Raw genomic sequence first — 20,054 nt, 5'->3', positions numbered from 1 at the left:
TTGAACAATTTTTTTTTATCATCTAAGACTGGAATAGGATTTTTTGAACATTAGATATTAATGTTTATTAATCGTTTAGAGAATATTTTTTCATCCAAGTGCCAAATCGCTTGTTCCTGTAATTACACTGGCTCTTTCATCACTCGAACCGAAACACGGCAAACCTTTTAAATTTTAACCAGATTTTTGTACTGTTAATTAACGATTTTATTTTTTTATTTTTAAATATTTATTAAAATAATATGACGTATTTGTTTACAATATCGTAAAGTATTTGATTTGATTTCTTTATCTGAAAACATGTCTGTATTAAATAATTTCGTTGTCAACCAAAGATAATGGGATTCTTTTATCTAATCGTCCATTTTTCGACTTACAATTCAACGATTTTGATCCACTACTAACCAAAACGCTTACATAGGATATACATATAGACTGTTTTACATATAATTTTAATATAATGTCACCAAAACCAAGGTCAATTAAAGTTTGCCCATCAAATACAGCAGCTTCAGATGGTAAGTAAAATATTTGTATACATAATTAAGGATTCAGTTGATAGCAGTTTTATCTATGATAGTGTGTTTAGTAAAATAGTGAAATCGAACTTTGAACTGAGTAAAGAGAACTCGAAGAAAAATCGATCGAACTTCCTTGTTGAACGTTTTATGAACGTTGAATTGCATAACACTCAGATCATCTTTAGTGAAAGAAGTTTCAAGAATGTTTAAGAAACTTCGCTCTGAGGATAAGATCAGATTTATTCGATCGTCTAATGTTTTATCTTCTCTTGTAAATTTTATAATATTTATCTCATGTTTTATCGTTACAAAAAAGTACCGCGAATCCGTTTTAAATTGAATATATTTTGAAATCCTTGTGTTCTTATTTTAAACTAATTAATATTTTTCATTCAGAATCCTCTATAGTAGTGCCCATATTAACAAAATTTTCAACTTAATCGGATGTAATATGTAAGATTGCCAAGAACATCGCTTATATAAGAGATTATAGTTATGTTAACGAGAATGCATTAAATGCATTTTTTTTTCTCAGAAATTTATTGTATTGATGTATTTATTTAATACACTTATGTTGAAGATATTAAATACTGATATTATCTAACCCACTCAATCATGATAAATATGAGTTGGACGTTATATTGTTTATTGTTTAATTCCCTTTTTTCGCGTTTCGAAATAAATATGTCCTTTTCAAATAATTTCTTTTTTTTTTGGAATTTGCGGTACTTGTTCTCGCTACCCTTAAACATTGAAACTGTAGACTAATTGATGAGTATTCAACCAACTTAATCGTAATTTTTAAATGCCAAACCGACGACAAGACTTTTTGAATGAATTATGATTTCTCAGTCTCAGTCAGTGAATATATGTTTTGTCGGTTCTTTCCGGTAGAATCGTAATTCCAAACGGTACAATAAGTAAATAAATATTGATAAAATGAATGACAAATTAAATGTAGATGTAGATGTAACCTTAGGTTTCCAAGAGCCATTTAACACACATACTTTTTTAATAAACTTATTAAAATAGGTACTATGTGTTATTAAAATATTTATTCGACAGCGGAACAGATTTCAAAACTCCGAGCCTCTCAGTCACCTATCGCTATTGCTGTCCAGCGTTGTCCAACCTGGTCATCGCTGGAACCACTCCGCTTCAAGCGCTATTGGGACAACGACTCCAATGGTGTTCTACTCAATACAGGACAAACAGGTATCTTTTTTTATTCCTTGATCGTATTAAAGTAAAAAGGATATTTTATCATTCTACTATCGAATGCCTAACTTATATAAGCAAATTCCTTACTAATTTTTTTAAACTATTCTATTTTGAGGTAACTAAACAAAAATATTCGTGATCAATTGTTACTGCTGGCCATTTACGACCAAAGTGGCCATTTTCTATGAAAATTAACTTAACGAATACTGAACAGGATGTATTATGTATTCTCTAGTTCTTGAATTTTATATTTCACTTTCCAAGACGAGGGAGAGTTAACGCAGCCAACTGCCAAACATCGGTCTGTTACGTAGAAGTTCATGATAAAAAAAACTTAATAACTTATGTAAATTACTGTAAATGTCTCACGGCTGGACTAACCTTCTTCTCTTTAGGACAAGATTAGCAACTCCTTCGGCCCCGTTGTTTGGTGGATTTATACACAGGTGCCAGCTTTTTCAACCGATATATGCGGGTTTCTTGATGATGTTTTCCTTTACCGCCAAGCACGATATTATTTACACATTTTAGCCATCTCGGCTGTTATACAAGTCAAGTATCACTGCGCTGCCAGTTGATGGGTCAGTTGATTTTCTTAAAAACGTATTTTACTTTGTGGTGGATTTTAGTAAGCTCGTCTGTGTAGGTACCATCCACTAATCAGTTTTTCTACCGCCAAATAGCAAAACTTCGTATTGCTATGTTTCAATTTGAAGGTTGAGTGAGCCAGTGTACAGGAACAAGGGATATAACATCATAGCTCCCAGTGTTCCCATGGGCGGTGATGACCACTTACCAACAGGTGGTCCATTTACCAGCCCGTCTACCTATTACATAAATAAAGCTCTATTGTCATACTTATTTCTCAGCCAGATCATAGGCCTTCTATATTTATAAATAGGATATTTTCCAGTTCACCTTTGAGGAAAATTAATCAAGAAGCTGGATAAAAAGACGTTAAGAAACTTATAGAAAAATGAAAGCCGGTTTCAAATAACGCTCTGAGAGATTAAAAATTAAAAATGGTCGTAAAAAATTGCGACTTTACGATTTTCGACGAGTTCATCAAATCTCGCGTTGTGGTTTGTAAAAGAGGGTAATCCCTCCTTAGCGCAAGATTTTTTATCAGTTTTCACGCTTACATCATAATGACGTAACCGTTTATGAGTAATTAAGATAATCATTATATAGTATATTCTTTTTATGGAATAGGTAGGCTATCTGGCCAACTATGTGACATCTAATGGTATGTTGTTATTACCACCGATAGACATTGGAACCATAAAATTAATTAATCGTCATGGGCCCCTAACCATTAGAACTGAGATTTTATCTCCCTGTGGCTGCAGTTATACAGACTCACTTGCCCTTTAAACGGAAACATAACAAAGCCCTACCACCTACCACCGAGGCAAGTAATATGAAATATATTATTTATTTCATATTACTTTCATGCTTCGGTGAGCCGTTTTGCATTTTTACATACGAGTGACTTCCTGGTCCAAAATAAAAACATTCTTTTTCTTTGCAGTGTTTGTAATGGGGTTATTTATAAAGTACTAGTTGAACTTTACCCGCCAGCTTTTTGAAATGTATAAAAATATGTATAGCATAAAATCTGTCACCCCCAATTTTATAACATCGGCTCTAATATATGCGGTTTAAGTATGACGAGGTAACAGACAGAGTCATTTTCGTATTTATAATATTAGTAAAGAAATGTGATAGTTGTTCGTGTCTGAGCAGTATATGTTATATGTCCAGTTACATGTTTTATCTCTTAACACTACACTTCGTATGATTTTCCTTCCATATAAATATTCTTTATTTATCCTAAGAATAAGAAATTAATTGGAAGCTTGTGCCACAGATAATTGTAAGATTTGTTTGTTGGTACTACGATAATTAATTGATATATTGATTAAACTTTTGTCATGGAAATTTGAAGCACAAAATAATACGCAGATTTCACTTGTATTCTCTTCATTATTCAGTTTAATTATTTTCGAATTATTTTGTTTGCAATCTTGTTACAAATATATTGGCGCTGTTGCTACAAGGCGTGTAGATTCACGTACCTTCAAGCAGTAGTTTTACTATCGAAGCTCAATTACTCCGATCTCATTTACCAGATGTTTACTAGCTCCAACTCATTATGATGCAATTATATTAATGCACACACAGATAAGCGCATATATATTATAAACAAAATCGCATAAAGAGTTACAACAGTCTGATTGAACTGATTGAAAAAAGATAAAAGCTGTGCTTAAACCTTGATTTGTAATTCGTCTTCTATAATTCCTAAAGAAGAACAATATGCTGTATTATATTATAAAAAAATTGTACCGCTTAGAATATATTTCACATTAGATTCTAGCCGGGGAGAACCTCAAAATTTTCATGAACTTAATTTATTTTTATCGTTCATCTCGTTATCGGAAAACGCCATGATAAAATATACGGTCGGTAAATTCTGTCACGTGTTTGTCCAGCAATCCGCTTCGAACCAGTTTGTTAGAACAAGCTTTTTCAAACGGGCAAATGGGTAAGCGGTCACCACTTCTCATAGACATTGCCACTGTAATAAACGTTGTATATTCTGTACATCAACAGTGCAGTGTGGTGATATATCTCTTGTACTTGCTGTTTCGCAGTAGAATATCCAAAATCTTACCACTAAGTAAAGTGTAGCACAACCACCAACTAAAACCACCTAACTTGGTGTAAAACATATCATCATAAATTGCTCTGAAACAAAAGAATAACCAAAATTTTAATTTTGGAATAACTTTCCCAATATATCAAACTCCATAAACACCGGCTTTGATATTTGGCATTATATCTTAATGATTATTATTTCCAATTATTATTAAAGAAATGATTTTCTTTTATTTGGTTCTGAAATCAGTTATGAAACCAAAGAATAACCAAAATTTTAAATTTGGAATAACTTTCCCAATATATCAAACTCCATAAACACCGGCTTTGAAGGTAAATACTAAATTATACAATTCAATACACTAAATTGGCCTCTATTTATTTATCTAAAGAATTCTTGGTCATCAATACAGTTAGCAAATACGTCAAGAGATAAGAATAAAACACGTGCTATTCATCACTTCGCTATTACGAGCATCTTGGCACTTTTATCAGAGCACGTCAAAAATGGATTTAAGGGGGTTTACTATCGTTTTATTTTTTTAACGTATTATGACGTTTATTAATCTATACTAATATTATAAATGCGAAAGTATCTTTGTCTGTTATCTCTTTAGGCTTAAACTGCTGAACCGATTTAGATGATATTTGCTATGGAGATAGTTTGAGTCCCGGGGGTCCTATTTTTACTTCTCAAGGAGCTAAATTGCGGCAATGCCTTGTATGCTCAAAATCAAAATATAGTTTATTCAAGTAAGCTTTTACAAGCACTTTTGAATCGTTATTTAACAAACTGTATTAAGTGAAGCCACCACCAGCGTGGAATGCAGACACTACCGACAAGAACCGGCAAGAAACTCAGTAGTTCATTTTCATCTATATAATCTTGTATACGTAAAGTTTTATAAATTTCATGCAAGCAAAGCCAGTAATGAGTTCAGCTAGTATTGTAATAAATAAATTCCGATACGATTATCTTATTACGTAAGCGATCTTTTATATTATATATTTATGTAGGTATTTTATAATTTAAAAGAAATGTTGTGAATAAGTATGTAAAATAGTGATAATCTATAAAAATAATATATTTAAATAAGTAAAACTTTATTTCCGTACTCTCATAATCCGACGGAACGGCAATCCCACACAAATGGAGAGTTCAGGACGTAACCAAAAGTGTCATGTGCATTGTAAGGCAACGGAGTGTGAACATTGCTTATTTCCAATAGATTTTTAATGAACCCAGGACCTCAAAAATTTGTGGCCATATAAACTAGTAACTAGACCAACGAGAAATAATACATGTATACTTATTATATTAATCATTGTGATAATATATAAAGTGACATTTATGTCCGTTCCGTTCAAATAAAATAAAAGGAGATATAGATATATAAGAGTAAGAAAACGTATGTAGGGAAAGATAGTAAATACTGAATAGAAATATCAACGCTATAGAATAATCGCAGAGATAATATTATAAATCTAAGAATACTTTATATATAAACAATGTTTACAAAACTCCGGTGTGATCAGCTTAAAACATTTATCATTTTTAAATCCTTATCAAAATAAATGTCATAATCTTAGGTATTAGCATAACAATGACTGATTATGTACTTTTGTTATATTTAAAAACATATTCAGCTTTCAATTTTAATTGAATTTCAAATCCTCTCAATTTTTCATGTTTAGTAGAATCGAATGATCTAAATTTTATATCGTACATTTATAAAATTACAACTTTTTTTAAATCAATTCTCAACATTGTGATTGATTATAACACCTCGCTTTATCGCTTCGACTGGAGACGGGGATGTTCAGTTTTTGCTCAGATGATCGGAATTGCGATTCAACGGGAAAATACTGCTAGCATTCTGGCCACGATTTGATGCGGTCAGGATTTGACCTTTGGATATGATGTTTAGTTATATTCTAAAATTAAATAATTGTAAATAAATATTGTACCATATTTTAATATTCATAATATTATTCCAAAAATCGCGGAGCCGTGTGTTGGTATAACAAGCACCATACCTCGTCACCAATATATTGAACAATTGACAAAATCTCTAACCTCGTGGTTTGTCAAAAATTCTAAGTCCCATGTATGTAAGGAATGTGATTAGTATTGGGTACGTTTTATTTTAATCTACGACTATATAAAAGATTATATTATGTAAACACAGAGTGGAATCTACGACTTCTTAGCAGACAGTTATTTATATTGCTTATGAATACCATAAATCGATTAAAAAATAGTTATTAATCCACAAACTTAAATTGTAATTCGGCCCGGTAATAAAAAAAGTATGCTAGCACAAAAAAAAGACAAATTAAATATAAGATACTAAATTCACAGGTAACATGTCTGTGGATATAGAAATTAACAAAAAAATTGAGTACAGTCATGTTTAATTATTATAAATGTACTTCATAAGCTCGGCAGGCGTTGTCCCGTGTGTTTACATAATATATCAATTGCCTCAGTCGGTCTGATTTTGTAGAATTTGATATGCTGCAGCACCAGAGCCTCGAGTTAAAATTGGATAGTACGAAAAAACTTTTCTATTGTAAATACAATAATTATTTTCCATCATTCATGACGATTGATCAAACCGTATAGATGTCTATTTAAATCTTGGGATGTCTCCTTAAAACAAAACACCATCACGTGAATTTGGAACGTGTAGCTATTAACCAGTAGAGGTATAAGGTGTATTTTCCTGGTGATTAAAAAATGTTTGACTTTGAATACAACAAATATTGGCTTTATTCGAACTTATAAGATTAAACTTTTGTTTGCATTGTAAGGATAATGCTGTTGATATATTTACAAAACAGGAATTCCATTTTCAGAATCTGTTTAAAATATCTACATTGCTACGTTACAAGACATGGATACTTTAGAGTAGAAAAATTTTGTTTTTAAATTTGGAATGAAAGTTTGCAAATGAGATATACTTACGTTATGGTGACAACTAACCTCTATGGTGACAACTAACCATAGAGGTTAGTTGTCATCATCGCGCATAGACATTGGCACTTAGAAATATTAACCCTTCGTCCTTGGAAACTAAGACGATATTCCCTTATATTGCTTGTAATTACACCGGCTCACTCACTCACCGTTTAAACCGGAACACAAAAGTAGTATCGGGCATACTTTACAACATATTTCATTTATTAGAAAAATAAATTGTCTCCTTTAGAATGAAGTATTTACGTTATAAATTCTTCAGAAAACAAACGATTAAAACATTTGTTTCTAATAGGTTATTAATATAATTATTCTTTCTTTTACAGCGTATTTTACACTGGATTCACCAACACGGCCCCGTCTAAGCGGAGGGCCACTTATTGGCGACTATATCTTCGAACAGATGCACTTTCATTGGTCGGTTGATGATTTCACTGGATGCGAACACGTACTGGACGGGCACGGGTAAGTTTTATTTAAATTTATTTTACCAGATGAGTGGTCGAGGCCCATAGGCACTTGGCGCTATTCACACTTTCCCTTCCCGCTATAAATGTCGTCGGGAGTAGAGTGGTTCCCGAGATACAGAGAACCTCATTTCCCCCGTTGAGCTTCGAGGCCCTTGCTTGCTTATGTAGGTAAGATGAAACGGGTACTACTGGTTTTTTAAGTATTCTGGTACACTTAGCACTTGTTGACAAAACCCCTCCTTCGTGTGGGAGAAACGCGTAAATGAGTTTCCAGCGAGATAAAAAAGGACCCATTTGATACTTTTAACTCACTAACACCTCGGTTTCTGATAGGAAGCGATCGAAGGGAAAATATATTTCCAAAAGGTTTTAAAAAAACATCGCCCGCACCAACATAAATATTACTATATTTGCAGTTGTCATAAGCTACTACTCTTTGCCACTTGTGCCATAAAAACACAATTTTCATGATCTTTTTATGGGTGTTTTTCGGAAAATTTTCCAAAACGTAATGCAATAGTCTCGAAGCACTGTAAAAAATAATTTCTACATATTAATAGAATTGAGAACGAAAAATACATTTACATTTTTCAGTTATGCAGCAGAGTGCCACCTAGTCCATTACAACAGTAAATACGAATCTTTAGAAGCAGCAGTGGAGCACGCGGATGGATTAGCCGTAGTTGGTTATTTATTAGAGGCAGCTGACGCGCCGAATCCAAGTTTTGACATGTTTGTAGAAGGATTGGAACAAATCAGAAAGCCTGAACATAGCGTGGTAGTTTCAGCAGGTTTGTGCGATTTATTTTATTATGACACCAATCATTATCTCAGTGATGTGATAGATAGTGATAGTATACCCAAGAATCCGTATTTGAACAACGTCATAAGCCGTGCGAGGGGTTTCTTGAAGATGACAAAATGCCTTCGCCCAGTAGTGGGAAATTTACGCTCTGTTAGTTTTACTGTAACATACTCCTTGTATATCGTTCTAAAATAAGCAGTAAATCTTACATAAATATCAGATGAATTGAGATGGTAAAAATTAATCGTCAAAAACTTTATTGAAAAATGAGCCTTAAGTTTTAAAGAATGAAATATACATTACACCGTGAATGAATGTTTATTTTTATTTATTAACATTGATTAAACAGAGATTTACTATTATGCCTTTAAAATTGAATTAAGCCTGTAATCTCGACCGTACCGTTCAATGTTCAGCTTGTCTTCTCCATTGCACGTGACATTGGCGAAATAATCTGCCCTCTTGGTACAAATAAAAGACAGAATTAAAAAAAAAAAAATAACATTGATATAAAACGTGACACGAAAAGTTGTTTTCAAATTTGAAATTGAAATTTTACTCCTAACATATCTTATACAGATCAAAAATAATTGCATCTGTTTGACGTAAATATTTTACAAATGTACGCATAATTAGTAGCTTTCATGATATTGCTTCATAATTAAATAGATTTTATCTCGATGTTAACGAATTAACTGATCTAATTGCATTATATTGTAATATCGATAAAATTATATAACGATTCGATTGAAAAAAAATAACGCGTATCTTATCATATGAGGAATAATATAAGTTTTATGATAATTTATTTTTTGTCTATTTTATAACATTTAATCTATAATAAATAAGCTGAATTTTAGAATCAAAAATAGTTAGAATATTATAGTTAAAAATATATATAAAAATTGTATAGTTGTATGAAATTTGTTAGCGAATGCAAAAAACTTCATCGTACAACTTCTAAAAGTGCAGCGTGCTTCGAAGATTTTTATACATATCGTTTTAATAAAACATTAAAATACAACACACAATAAACACACAACATTTATAATACAATGAACATAATGTAATATCGTGTGATATACATTACGCAGTTACAAATACATCGTGACTTTTCAATATTAAGAGTCTAAATGATAAATTTAAAACGTTTGGTTTTTAGTGGTTTGATTTTTATCGATGGCAAAGCACTCAAATATGTCATCCATCAACAAAAAAAAAAACTGTCCATCCATTTGGAAACTACAATGCCACGACAGGAGCAAAGATACACAGATATGTCAACCATATAATACCCCTACTTTTGAGACTTAAAGTCGCGAACGGAGTCTCCGGCACCGGCTAGTATTGTAATAAGTATCTCTTGTGTGTTGTAAATTATCTCTTAAAAATGTTATTTTAACTATTAAATATCAATTAATTATAAACATCAACTAAACCAAAATATTCTTTTTAATTTGGTAAATCAATTTTCATAAAAGGAACGCTAATAGTAACAGAGAGTTTTCATTAAATCCGAATTGTCAAAAACGGATATTTTTTTTTAATAATTGGACTTAAAGGGTGCAAAGGAGAAGGGATTAATGTGTTCACGTTCTCCTTTACCTTAAATTATTAGCGGGACGCATGAGTGTGAGTGAGTGACATTTGTTCTTGAAAACGATGTTAGTGTGCGTGAAACGACTGAGAGAGAGAGAGACGGCAAAAAATACATTGAAATTTTGACTTTTATAATGTGGAGAATTATTACGAGAGAGAATCAACAGTCAGGAAACGAAAGTAGAGAATCACGCCGCACGTATCAGTATCAGCACCTATCTTACATCAGTAATTTCATTACGATTCTTAAGACTGAAAATTGATGGATCTCAACTAGTCTTTAGATTATTTAAATTAAGTTAATTATTTAACAAACAGGCTCATATTTTAGTATATATGTTTTGTTTCACCTTGTTTAGAAAATTAAAAAAATTACGATCAACTATAAAAAAAGGATTTTATTTTATCAATTATAATTTATTCGGTTTAATTAGATAGAGCATGATATAAAAATAAGCGGAATATGTTGAGAAACGTCGAAAATATTGTAAATAAGAATATTTTAAAGTATGTATGAATGTATATCCTAAACTGGCTTGAGACTGATACGTTCATCCAATTATTTACCTCCGTAAATTTAATTAGAATCGACATATTTACTCTTAGTCATATACATTTCGTGTGATTAATTATTACGCCTTCGGCAGATATAATACATCATTTTAGAAAGCGTGTTTCAGTTGATTTACATACAAAAATGTTTAAATTTTTTTTTATGAGAAATCTGAACCTTTCGTTTTCAAGGAATATACCTATTTACATTACATTAACAGCCTGTAAACTTCCCACTGCTGGGCTAAGTCCTCCTCTGCCTTCGAGGAGAAGGTTTGGAGCATATTCCATGACGCTGTTCCAATGCGCTTTGGTGGAATACACATGTGGCAAAATTTCGTTGAAATTAGGCACATGCAGGTTTCCTCACGATGTTTTCCTTCACCGCCGAGCACGAGATGAATTATTAACACGAATTAAGCACATGAAAATTAGATGGTGGCTGTCTGGGTTTGAACCCGAAATCATCGGTTAAGATGCACGCGCTCTAACCATTGGGCCAAGAATAAATAATTATATTAAATGACGTTGCAAATTTTGACTAAAAACTTATATTCAACTCAAAAAAAAAAACCAATTAGTTTTTTTTATAAATTTAGATTATCCTTAATATGGGAGCAAAAAAAACCATTTCAAATTCTAACCAAAATTAGTATGAGTACGCATAAATATCCTTATCACTGCAAATCAGTGTTTACAATGTACATCCGACACAGATAGGCGACGTCGAGCACGATGGCAATTATAAGCACAAATTAAGCATATAAAAATTAGTGAAGCTCACCCAGATTTGAAATCATAGTCTTCAATTGTGACGTGTTCTACAATGGAGAGTCACTGTCCGTGGCAAATTGTTTTAATAAAAGTTCAACCGTCAACTTTTCAATTCCACAGAGTCATTAGCCTGGATGAACAGAGAAGACGTAACAACGGGGAGCTACGTGACGTACAAGGGTTCTCTAACTACACCCCCCTACACTGAGTGTGTCACTTGGATAATATACGAGAAACCAGTGCAAATTGGAACGGAACAGGTAATTTGAACTTGGATTATTCTCCATAAACATAGAGAGGGTTGATATGTTAATTCTCTAATAAAAATATCCAAAACGTTATAATTTATCGAAAATCATATATTATATTTCTCTTTTTTTAAATATTTTCTTTCCTAATACGTGACACAGAACTTCATTGTCCAGCCCAAATATAAAAGCAGGCCATTCAAATTCCAAATTATAACAATACCTCTTGGTATTGTTATAATTTATACCTCCTTTAATTGGTGGAATTTAAAGGAGTTTTCAGTTATTTCTTATTATAAAAAAAATAAATCAAAATTCGAATCGTCTTTTAACAACTTTTTAAATCTTCAAAGTTTTATTTTCATACATAAGTCGTAAGTAATAAAAGGAGATCGTAAATATTTGAACTCGTAAACAGTAATTAAGATCAAAGTGATCTACATCTTCATTTTAGTTTAGTATTTCAATCTTAATAGTAGTTTAGTTTACGAGTTTAATGTATTATTCAAACGCATATTACGATAAATAATAATAAATGTTTATCAGTTGCTTAATAAACTAGCTATCCGTCTCCATTTCGTGCGGGTAAAATTAAAAAAATATTCATTCAACCCTTTAACCAACATATAAACACTAGCTGAACCTGCATCTGTACCGAAGTTATATTTATAAAACTTTACCAATAGCACACAAACCGTCACCCCCAATTCAACTCCTCGAAGGGGCTAATTACGAAAATAGCCTATATTATTCCTAGGGACTTACTATTTATCTATCCTATTTAAATCGGTTCATGCAAGCGGCTTAAGCGTGAAGAGGTAACGACAGATTACTTTCGCCTTTATAGTATTAGTATAGATTCACTAATATTATAAAGGCAATGAATAGACCTATTCATACTGTTTTCTGTGCTGTCGTAAAATATGATCCGCGTATTTTTCACGCGTGTAAACCCACTGTCACCAAAAAGGTGTCTTTAAATTTCTCAATTCTTATTCTTATTTATGGTTATTCCTATAAAGGTTGAATCAAAAATTACATACAGATACCAGCACTATACTTTGAAAACTCAGAAACTCAGGCCTCCGAACCTCATCACGGTAGCAAGAGCTTCCAATTAATTTGTTATTTATCGATCAATAATTCGAGACTAAGACTAAGCAACAATTGTTATGATTTTGTTTATGAAAAGATAGATCATTGACTTTTCTGTCGATTTACATACAAATATTTCAGTGTATCCGGTTTTGGAAACGTTCGCTTCAAAATGGCAATTCGCCTGCCGCAATGTTTTCTCCGACTCTTGTCAACATATTAGGCGATTTCACAAAATATGCAACATGCGATGTCTACGTCCATCCTGAAATTGTAAACTGAAATATAAATGTTCGACTTTAATCGGATCATTGTTGTGTTAAAAAACTGTGGGGATTTGAGGAAGAAGTTGGCAGTTCTGTTTATATAAATATTTACATATAGTTATTAAAAATGCAGATCTTAATATAGTTTTACAGTTATTTAATTTAGTTACAGTTTTTGAGTTATTCTATAACTAAAAATTAGGCCGGCTAGCGTAGGTCACTTGGGATAAAAGAACGTTTGGAAAACAATTTATTATAATTTAGATTAATTCATCTTATTTAAAATTAATACTTAGGCGCCATTGACGATAAAAATGAATTTATATTTAATAATTTAGAACACCGTTCGCCAGGCCGGTGTAAATTAAGTTTGTATATAAATAGAAGTGGGTACATCACCAAATTTCCATTTACACGTGGATAATGCTAATATTTAAGGGAACAGGTATGCCATCTTTAGAGTAGCACCAGCAGGTATCTGGACGTCCTCAATCAGGAAACTGCAGCCGTCCACAGTTAATATGTCAGTTTTAAATTTAAAAAAAACCTCATACTTGAGTTTAAAGTCCTGCTTACTTTAAATGACTTCGAAATAAATACAGCCAAAGAATGAGATAATAAAATCTAATTGGAATAATTATTTCGCGGCACCCTTTAAAATAAATGTTATTTATTTTATTATTTAAAATTTAAGAAAATGCCACTAAGAAGAATGGAGAATTCGTATATTGGAAAAAGGAAATGGGTTAACGACACGGATTCAAGTGAATTGATACTTTAGTGACATTTTAGACACTAATTAATACTTTTTGCATGAAAAAACAAACAAACAAAATATACAATTTTAAAATATTAGTATGATACGCTACTAAGTAAAGATCCAATTACCTTCTCAAATTAACGGGATTATAATTTAATTGACCAACAGTCTCTAACGCAAAATAAACTTATTATCTTCTCTATAAACGTAATAATATATGAAAACTTAAATTCTAACCGTAAATTATTAACTTAGTATTAACGTAATTAACTTAAACCTTCTCTCTACAGTCTTAAATAAATAAACTTAATTTACAAGCAAAAAAATTGTTTAAATTATTTTAATTTTACGTTCTAAAATTCCCTCCTATAATTTATTTATGTATAATCTGTAATAACAAGGGATTACGTCATTAATATCACAGATTAACTGAACAAACTTAACTGACCGATGATTTCGGACTGAAATTTAAGAAAGTACCTTTCATTTTTTTCTGATTAATATTCTCGTGTGACGTAAAAGATCGTGGAAGGTGTTATAGACCCCAATGCTTCTCTTAATATAAGCAGAGTAGACTTTTCTTCCACGCAGTGGAAACCGTTAGAAAGGTAAACGAACCCCACGGGTAACCGCATTTGTGGCATACCCACTAAAACCACTGCGATGGTCGTCTACAGCACGGATCGGCGGGATCGTTTCGATGTAACGCATCCGGCGCCCATTCATGGCTCGGCGGAGCACAAGGAGAGTAGATCATATGTATACTAAAATAGGAATTACATATCGAAGAAAAAACACTATATAGAATCACATTGTTGCATTGGTATCAATGCGATTTTGCCAAATATATTATATATCTATATATATTTACTGTTTATATATACTCGTATATAGCTAAGTAACAAAATAATATATTATAGCTTTGTCGAGTTCACATGGAATAATTGAGTAGGTGTTACGTGAAGACAAACACTGAAGCGGTCTACTGCTAGCAAATACTGTTATATTGTTTGCTTTTCAGAGTAAGCACTTGAAGGACTTGCAAACCACGCACACACAAACACCGCAATGATTGTAATGTGTGCAAATTATATATATATTCGATCCAATGGCTAACCAATCGAGTATATTTTTTAGTTTATAGTGTTTAAGTACAACAAATAATTAACTCATTTCATTTATTTATGCTTGTAGATATTTATTACTCAAAACAGAAATTACATTTCACTCACTTGTGTACTGACATAATTTAAGCATTTTTATTTATCACTTCGACGTGCACAATTAATTTACGGTTTTAATTTCATAATAACAAATCTACCCTCAATTAAGTACTCTATCCTAATATTGAATACCGATAAGCATATTTAATCTATTATCAAATAATAAATAAGACAGTTTTGCCTATATATATCTCGTCGAAATGCTAAATTTCACCCACCCTAGATGTCCGAAAATCCACAACAGTGCGATTTTTAAGACCTTAAGGTTTTTCCGAACCGATACGACTTGGGAACCTTCAAAAAAAGAGTGTACTCCTTCCTAAAAGGCCGGCAACGCATCTGCAAGCCCCCTGATGTTGCAGATGTCCATGGGCGGTGGTTATCACTTTCCATCAGGTGAGCCTCCTGCTCGTTTGCCCCCTATAACATTATTACAATCTTCCAGTAACAGGTATTAACAAACATACTAAATCAATATACTAATCATTAAATACTTGATAGCGAATTGCGATTAATACATACAGTGAACTGGTGCATTCCGATTTCCCTTCTAAACAAAATCAAGATGGCTGCCTCGTTAGACGCCGAGGCTCTACTAGAGTGCCAGTAATAAGACACTCACATAGACAGGCTTTTATATAAAGAAGTTGGTAATAAGTTAATCTCAATAAGGGGAGACTTGAGCCGATTGAAACCATTAAAAAATAGGAACCTTTTTTTAATTTGACGCAGGTGTTGTCAGTTCAAGGTTCTGTTCTGTTTATTGTTATTTATCGTTCAATTAGAGATCTCATTTAATTTTAAAGATAAAAAGTTTGTTTGAATGCGTTACTATCATGATCTACATATGATAAATATATCGAAGTAAATAGTTCTTTACTTTGATTGATTTGCGTTGCATGCTTTGCGTTTAGCGCAAGGAATAACGAATAATACTATAATTTTATACATCATATGCACAATGTTGAGGGCGATATACTCATTGATATGTACATCAATGACAACGACATGATAACGAGAGAAACAGGAAAACTATGTAACGTCATTTTACATTTTTATTTAAATAAGCTTCGCAATTCAAATGTCAAAAACGTGACTATATTTTAGTATCCGATAATATCACTAAGTAAATTTAATCCTTAATCAAATTCTGAAAAATAAGGTCATAACACAGAATAGTATTGAAAAAAATATTTGCATTTTAAAAATACCACACGTTACTCGGAACGCAATTAAGTATTCAAAATATATCAGACTATGCTCGATTCCGAACACAAATTTTATTTTAAACAAATACAAATATATTCCGTAAATAAAAATAGCGACTTGGATTTTTCGGAAATATAATATTTTAAATGCGGAAATAACTATGTGTGGTACCTCTTAACGTTTAAACTGCTGAACTGATTTATATGAAAAGTGGTAAGGCTTAGGCTACTTTTTTAATTCACTCCTAAAAGGGGGTAAATTGTGAATGACGGTTTGTGTGCCTGTGTGGCAAGAAATGGTAATGACAATGAATGGATATGTTTGGGAATGATGTTTAGTAATTTAGTAGTAGTCTTGTTCTACCTTGAGAACGGCTGTCGTTGACGGAACGAGTCAGAGCCTCATCATCATCATTACAGTAGAGTATGGGCAAATAGATTGCATGTAGATATTTATTGTATGATAAATTCGACTTTGATGGTGATGTAGATATATAAGTAGGAAAATAGCACACAACCCTTTATCAAATCAAATCAATTTTATTCAAGTAAACTTCACAATGAAGCGTTTTTGAATCGTCAACGGTTAAATACGTTTCGGAAAGCAATCAGCGAGAAGAAACGGCAAGAAACTCGCATAGTTGATCCTTTCAAATAAACAAATTTACACTGCTGTTTTTTATAATAATTAGAGCCCTGTGTCTTTTTGCATTTAGGACGAAATTATTTAATTCAAACCAACCAAGAACCCGCGACAGAGCACTGCTTACAACGTCATAATCCCAAGTCTTATTTACAAAATAAGGTAAATCATTTATATTTAAGAACAGCAGAGGGCTTAAAATTGAACCCTTTGGTACACCCATTTGCACCAGAGTACCTGCTGGCGCTCTGGAAAATCAAATAAAAATCTTCAAAACCCTTTCATTCACGTGGGAGGAAATGAATTTCAATGCAGGGTAATTGATTCCATAATTTCAGTTTTTATATATTAATTTTATATGTTTTTTAAATTTTATATGTGAGTCAAAATCGTTACTCGCTTTCTTTAAAATTAATTAAATTTAGTTTCAAAACATTTTTTCACTTACGAGCAATGTGTTTCGATGTTTCGTAGTATGAAGTCTTATAATCATTTTATTGTAATTTCATTTTGTTTAATAGATTAAGTAAAAGTAAAACGTATTTATGTTGTAAGGTGAATATTTATATATAAAATTTGAGCCTTATTTAATATTAATACTTATGATAAAAAATAAATGTATCGTAGGATGCGTAGGATGCTTTTTCGCTATATATTAACGTATTAAATAACAGATGCAATGCAATAAATAACGTCACTTGATAATAATAAATTGACAAGGAATAAAAAAAAATCTCGTGAAGAACAACAATAAACAAAAAATAAGTTTAAATCATTTTATATAAAGACGTACAAAACAAAAAAGAAAACAACAGAAAGAGCAAAAGGGGGCAGCCTGAAGGCATTTTCAACGCATTTTCCTTACGAGACGATATCTGACAGCTCGCTCTACTGTAAGCCGCGTAAAAGATTCGTTCTAAGAATATTATTAAAGAACTCATCACACTTATTAAATCAAAATCTGAATTGATATTATCATCATGAAACTTCCCATTAATGTTGTCAAGGTACAGAAACATGTACATAGGATTATCTAACACATAATCTAACTTTACATGCGGGTGCCATAACCACGGATGTAAACTAGTATCTAATAGATGACTAGCTTTCGCCCGCGGCTTCGCTCCCATTTAAAGGGTTGGTCATCAGATGTTAGGCATAAAAAAACTCTCAAGCTTTCTTTGTACCAAATTTCATCAAATTCGTTTCAGTGGTTTGTGAAAGAGCAACAGACAGACAGAGTTACTTTTGCATTTATAGTATAGATAAAAAGCATAGTCATTAATGCTGAAGTAGCCCCCCATTGTTGCATCAACTTCAACTAACTTCAATAATTATTAATAATAGCACATGATGAATAATATGTAAATAAAATGTTGAAATAATGTTATCTTGCACAGCGTCCAAGCAGTTTTGATACTTGTATCCAGTTCCCAATTGTTACCAAAGTGCTTTCAAATTATGCTCAATTCTAATAAAAACGGTAATTTCACAGCTGGGGCTTTTAAGACAATTGGAGGGAGCAGACAGCGTACCAATAGAAAGGAACGTGAGGCCTACGCAGCGACATCCGCCCGGACACTCCGTTATATATGTGAAACAGATCAAGGCTAAACTCTGACAGTTTTATGACGAACAAAATAAACTATTACTATTTACTTGGCCTACTTTTCGTTCCCTTTACTTCCTTATAGACGAGCATTTGCAGTGCGATTCTGTAAGAATTCACTTAGTGTCTCACATGTGAAATGTTGACAACACACTTACGGTGATATGCCATTTTGATACGTTTATACTATAAATTTCATATTTATTATAAGTCAATATCGCATACCACGTTCTGACAATTTACGCTCTTGTTTTGCATAGTTGTCTTGAGTTTGGATTTTTTTCTTTTAGAATATCTCTACTGGCTTACTATACCATATTGGTGATTGTCTTTGCAAATAGAATAAATATAATGGTTATATTTCTTACAACAACAATCGCTCCATTACATCTAAGATGTTATTAGTTAGATTGACTGTAGTTACACCGATCTTTTAACCTTTTAATAGAAATAACAGGATTAATGTGTTAATAATCTGCATAAATCCATAATCCTCCTGCCCTTATCCCAATTTTACTTGGGGTCGGCGAAGCATGTCTTCTTCTTCCATACTTCTCTGTTAGACGTCATCTCACAAGTAACATTCTTCCTAACCATATCGTTTTTCACACAATCCATCCATCGTTTCTTGGGTCGTCCCCTACCTCTATATCCATCCACATCCATACTCAAAACCTTTCTCAATCTGCATAAATCCAATGTATTTTATTCAAGTGAACTTTACAATAAAGCATTTTTTAATCGATGTTTAACTAAGAGTTTTGGAAAGCAGCTTTCAGGAGAAAGAAATGGCAGGAACAATCATCGGATTATTTTTTGTAAATAATTATCATTGACAACCGAAAACTTTATTTCAAAAGTTATCTTGAGAATTTTATATAAGAAACAATCTTATTGGAGTATTTTACGAACAGAGATGAGATAATTTCGATGAAAAGATATTATTCTAGCGGCAAGCACGATGGCCGTTTTGACACATTAAAAAAGTGATGTGAAATGTAAATTTATTATCGATATAATATATTCAAATCTTTGTTTTTTTGCAAGTAATTTAATTCAAGTTTTTGTTGCAAGTAGTATCTGCTTAAAAAGGTTTAATAAAAAAAATATAAAATAAATTTAAGTAATATATTCGAACGAAATCAATTTAAATCAAAAATTGGAATTAGAATGAATAACTTTATAAACACATTACAATAAACATATATAAATAAAATAAAATAAATAATTTATAAAATAGATAAAATATTTACTGTCAACACAAATATAACACCGACTACGACGTCGAGTGTGAGAGTGTGACGTACACGTTTACGCAAAAAAAAAAAAAGTTATCTTCGCGATACCCTAATATTTGTAGTTTAGAAATCACATTCGATAAATTTTATGACTAAGTGCACGTCACTATTGACAATAAAG

At 31.9% G+C, this 20,054-nt stretch overlaps 1 protein-coding gene across 1 annotated transcript; it reads left to right on the top strand.

Moving 5' to 3' along the window:
* Window positions 1-425: 425 nt before the first annotated feature.
* LOC125065348 (carbonic anhydrase 1-like) lies at window positions 426-18,655 on the top strand. Its single transcript, XM_047672899.1, has 6 exons — window positions 426-518; window positions 1,587-1,736; window positions 7,710-7,848; window positions 8,448-8,644; window positions 11,704-11,843; window positions 18,522-18,655. Exons 1-6 carry the CDS (start codon window positions 461-463, stop codon window positions 18,645-18,647), a joined length of 810 nt encoding a protein of 269 aa, XP_047528855.1. The 5' UTR covers window positions 426-460; the 3' UTR covers window positions 18,648-18,655.
* Window positions 18,656-20,054: the final 1,399 nt, after the last annotated feature.

This window comes from Vanessa atalanta, chromosome 7 (assembly GCF_905147765.1).
Source record: "Vanessa atalanta chromosome 7, ilVanAtal1.2, whole genome shotgun sequence".
Classification (NCBI taxonomy): Eukaryota; Metazoa; Arthropoda; class Insecta; order Lepidoptera; family Nymphalidae; genus Vanessa; species Vanessa atalanta.
Note: the sequence above shows the minus strand (reverse complement) of the source record. Positions and strands in the feature narration are given on the sequence as shown.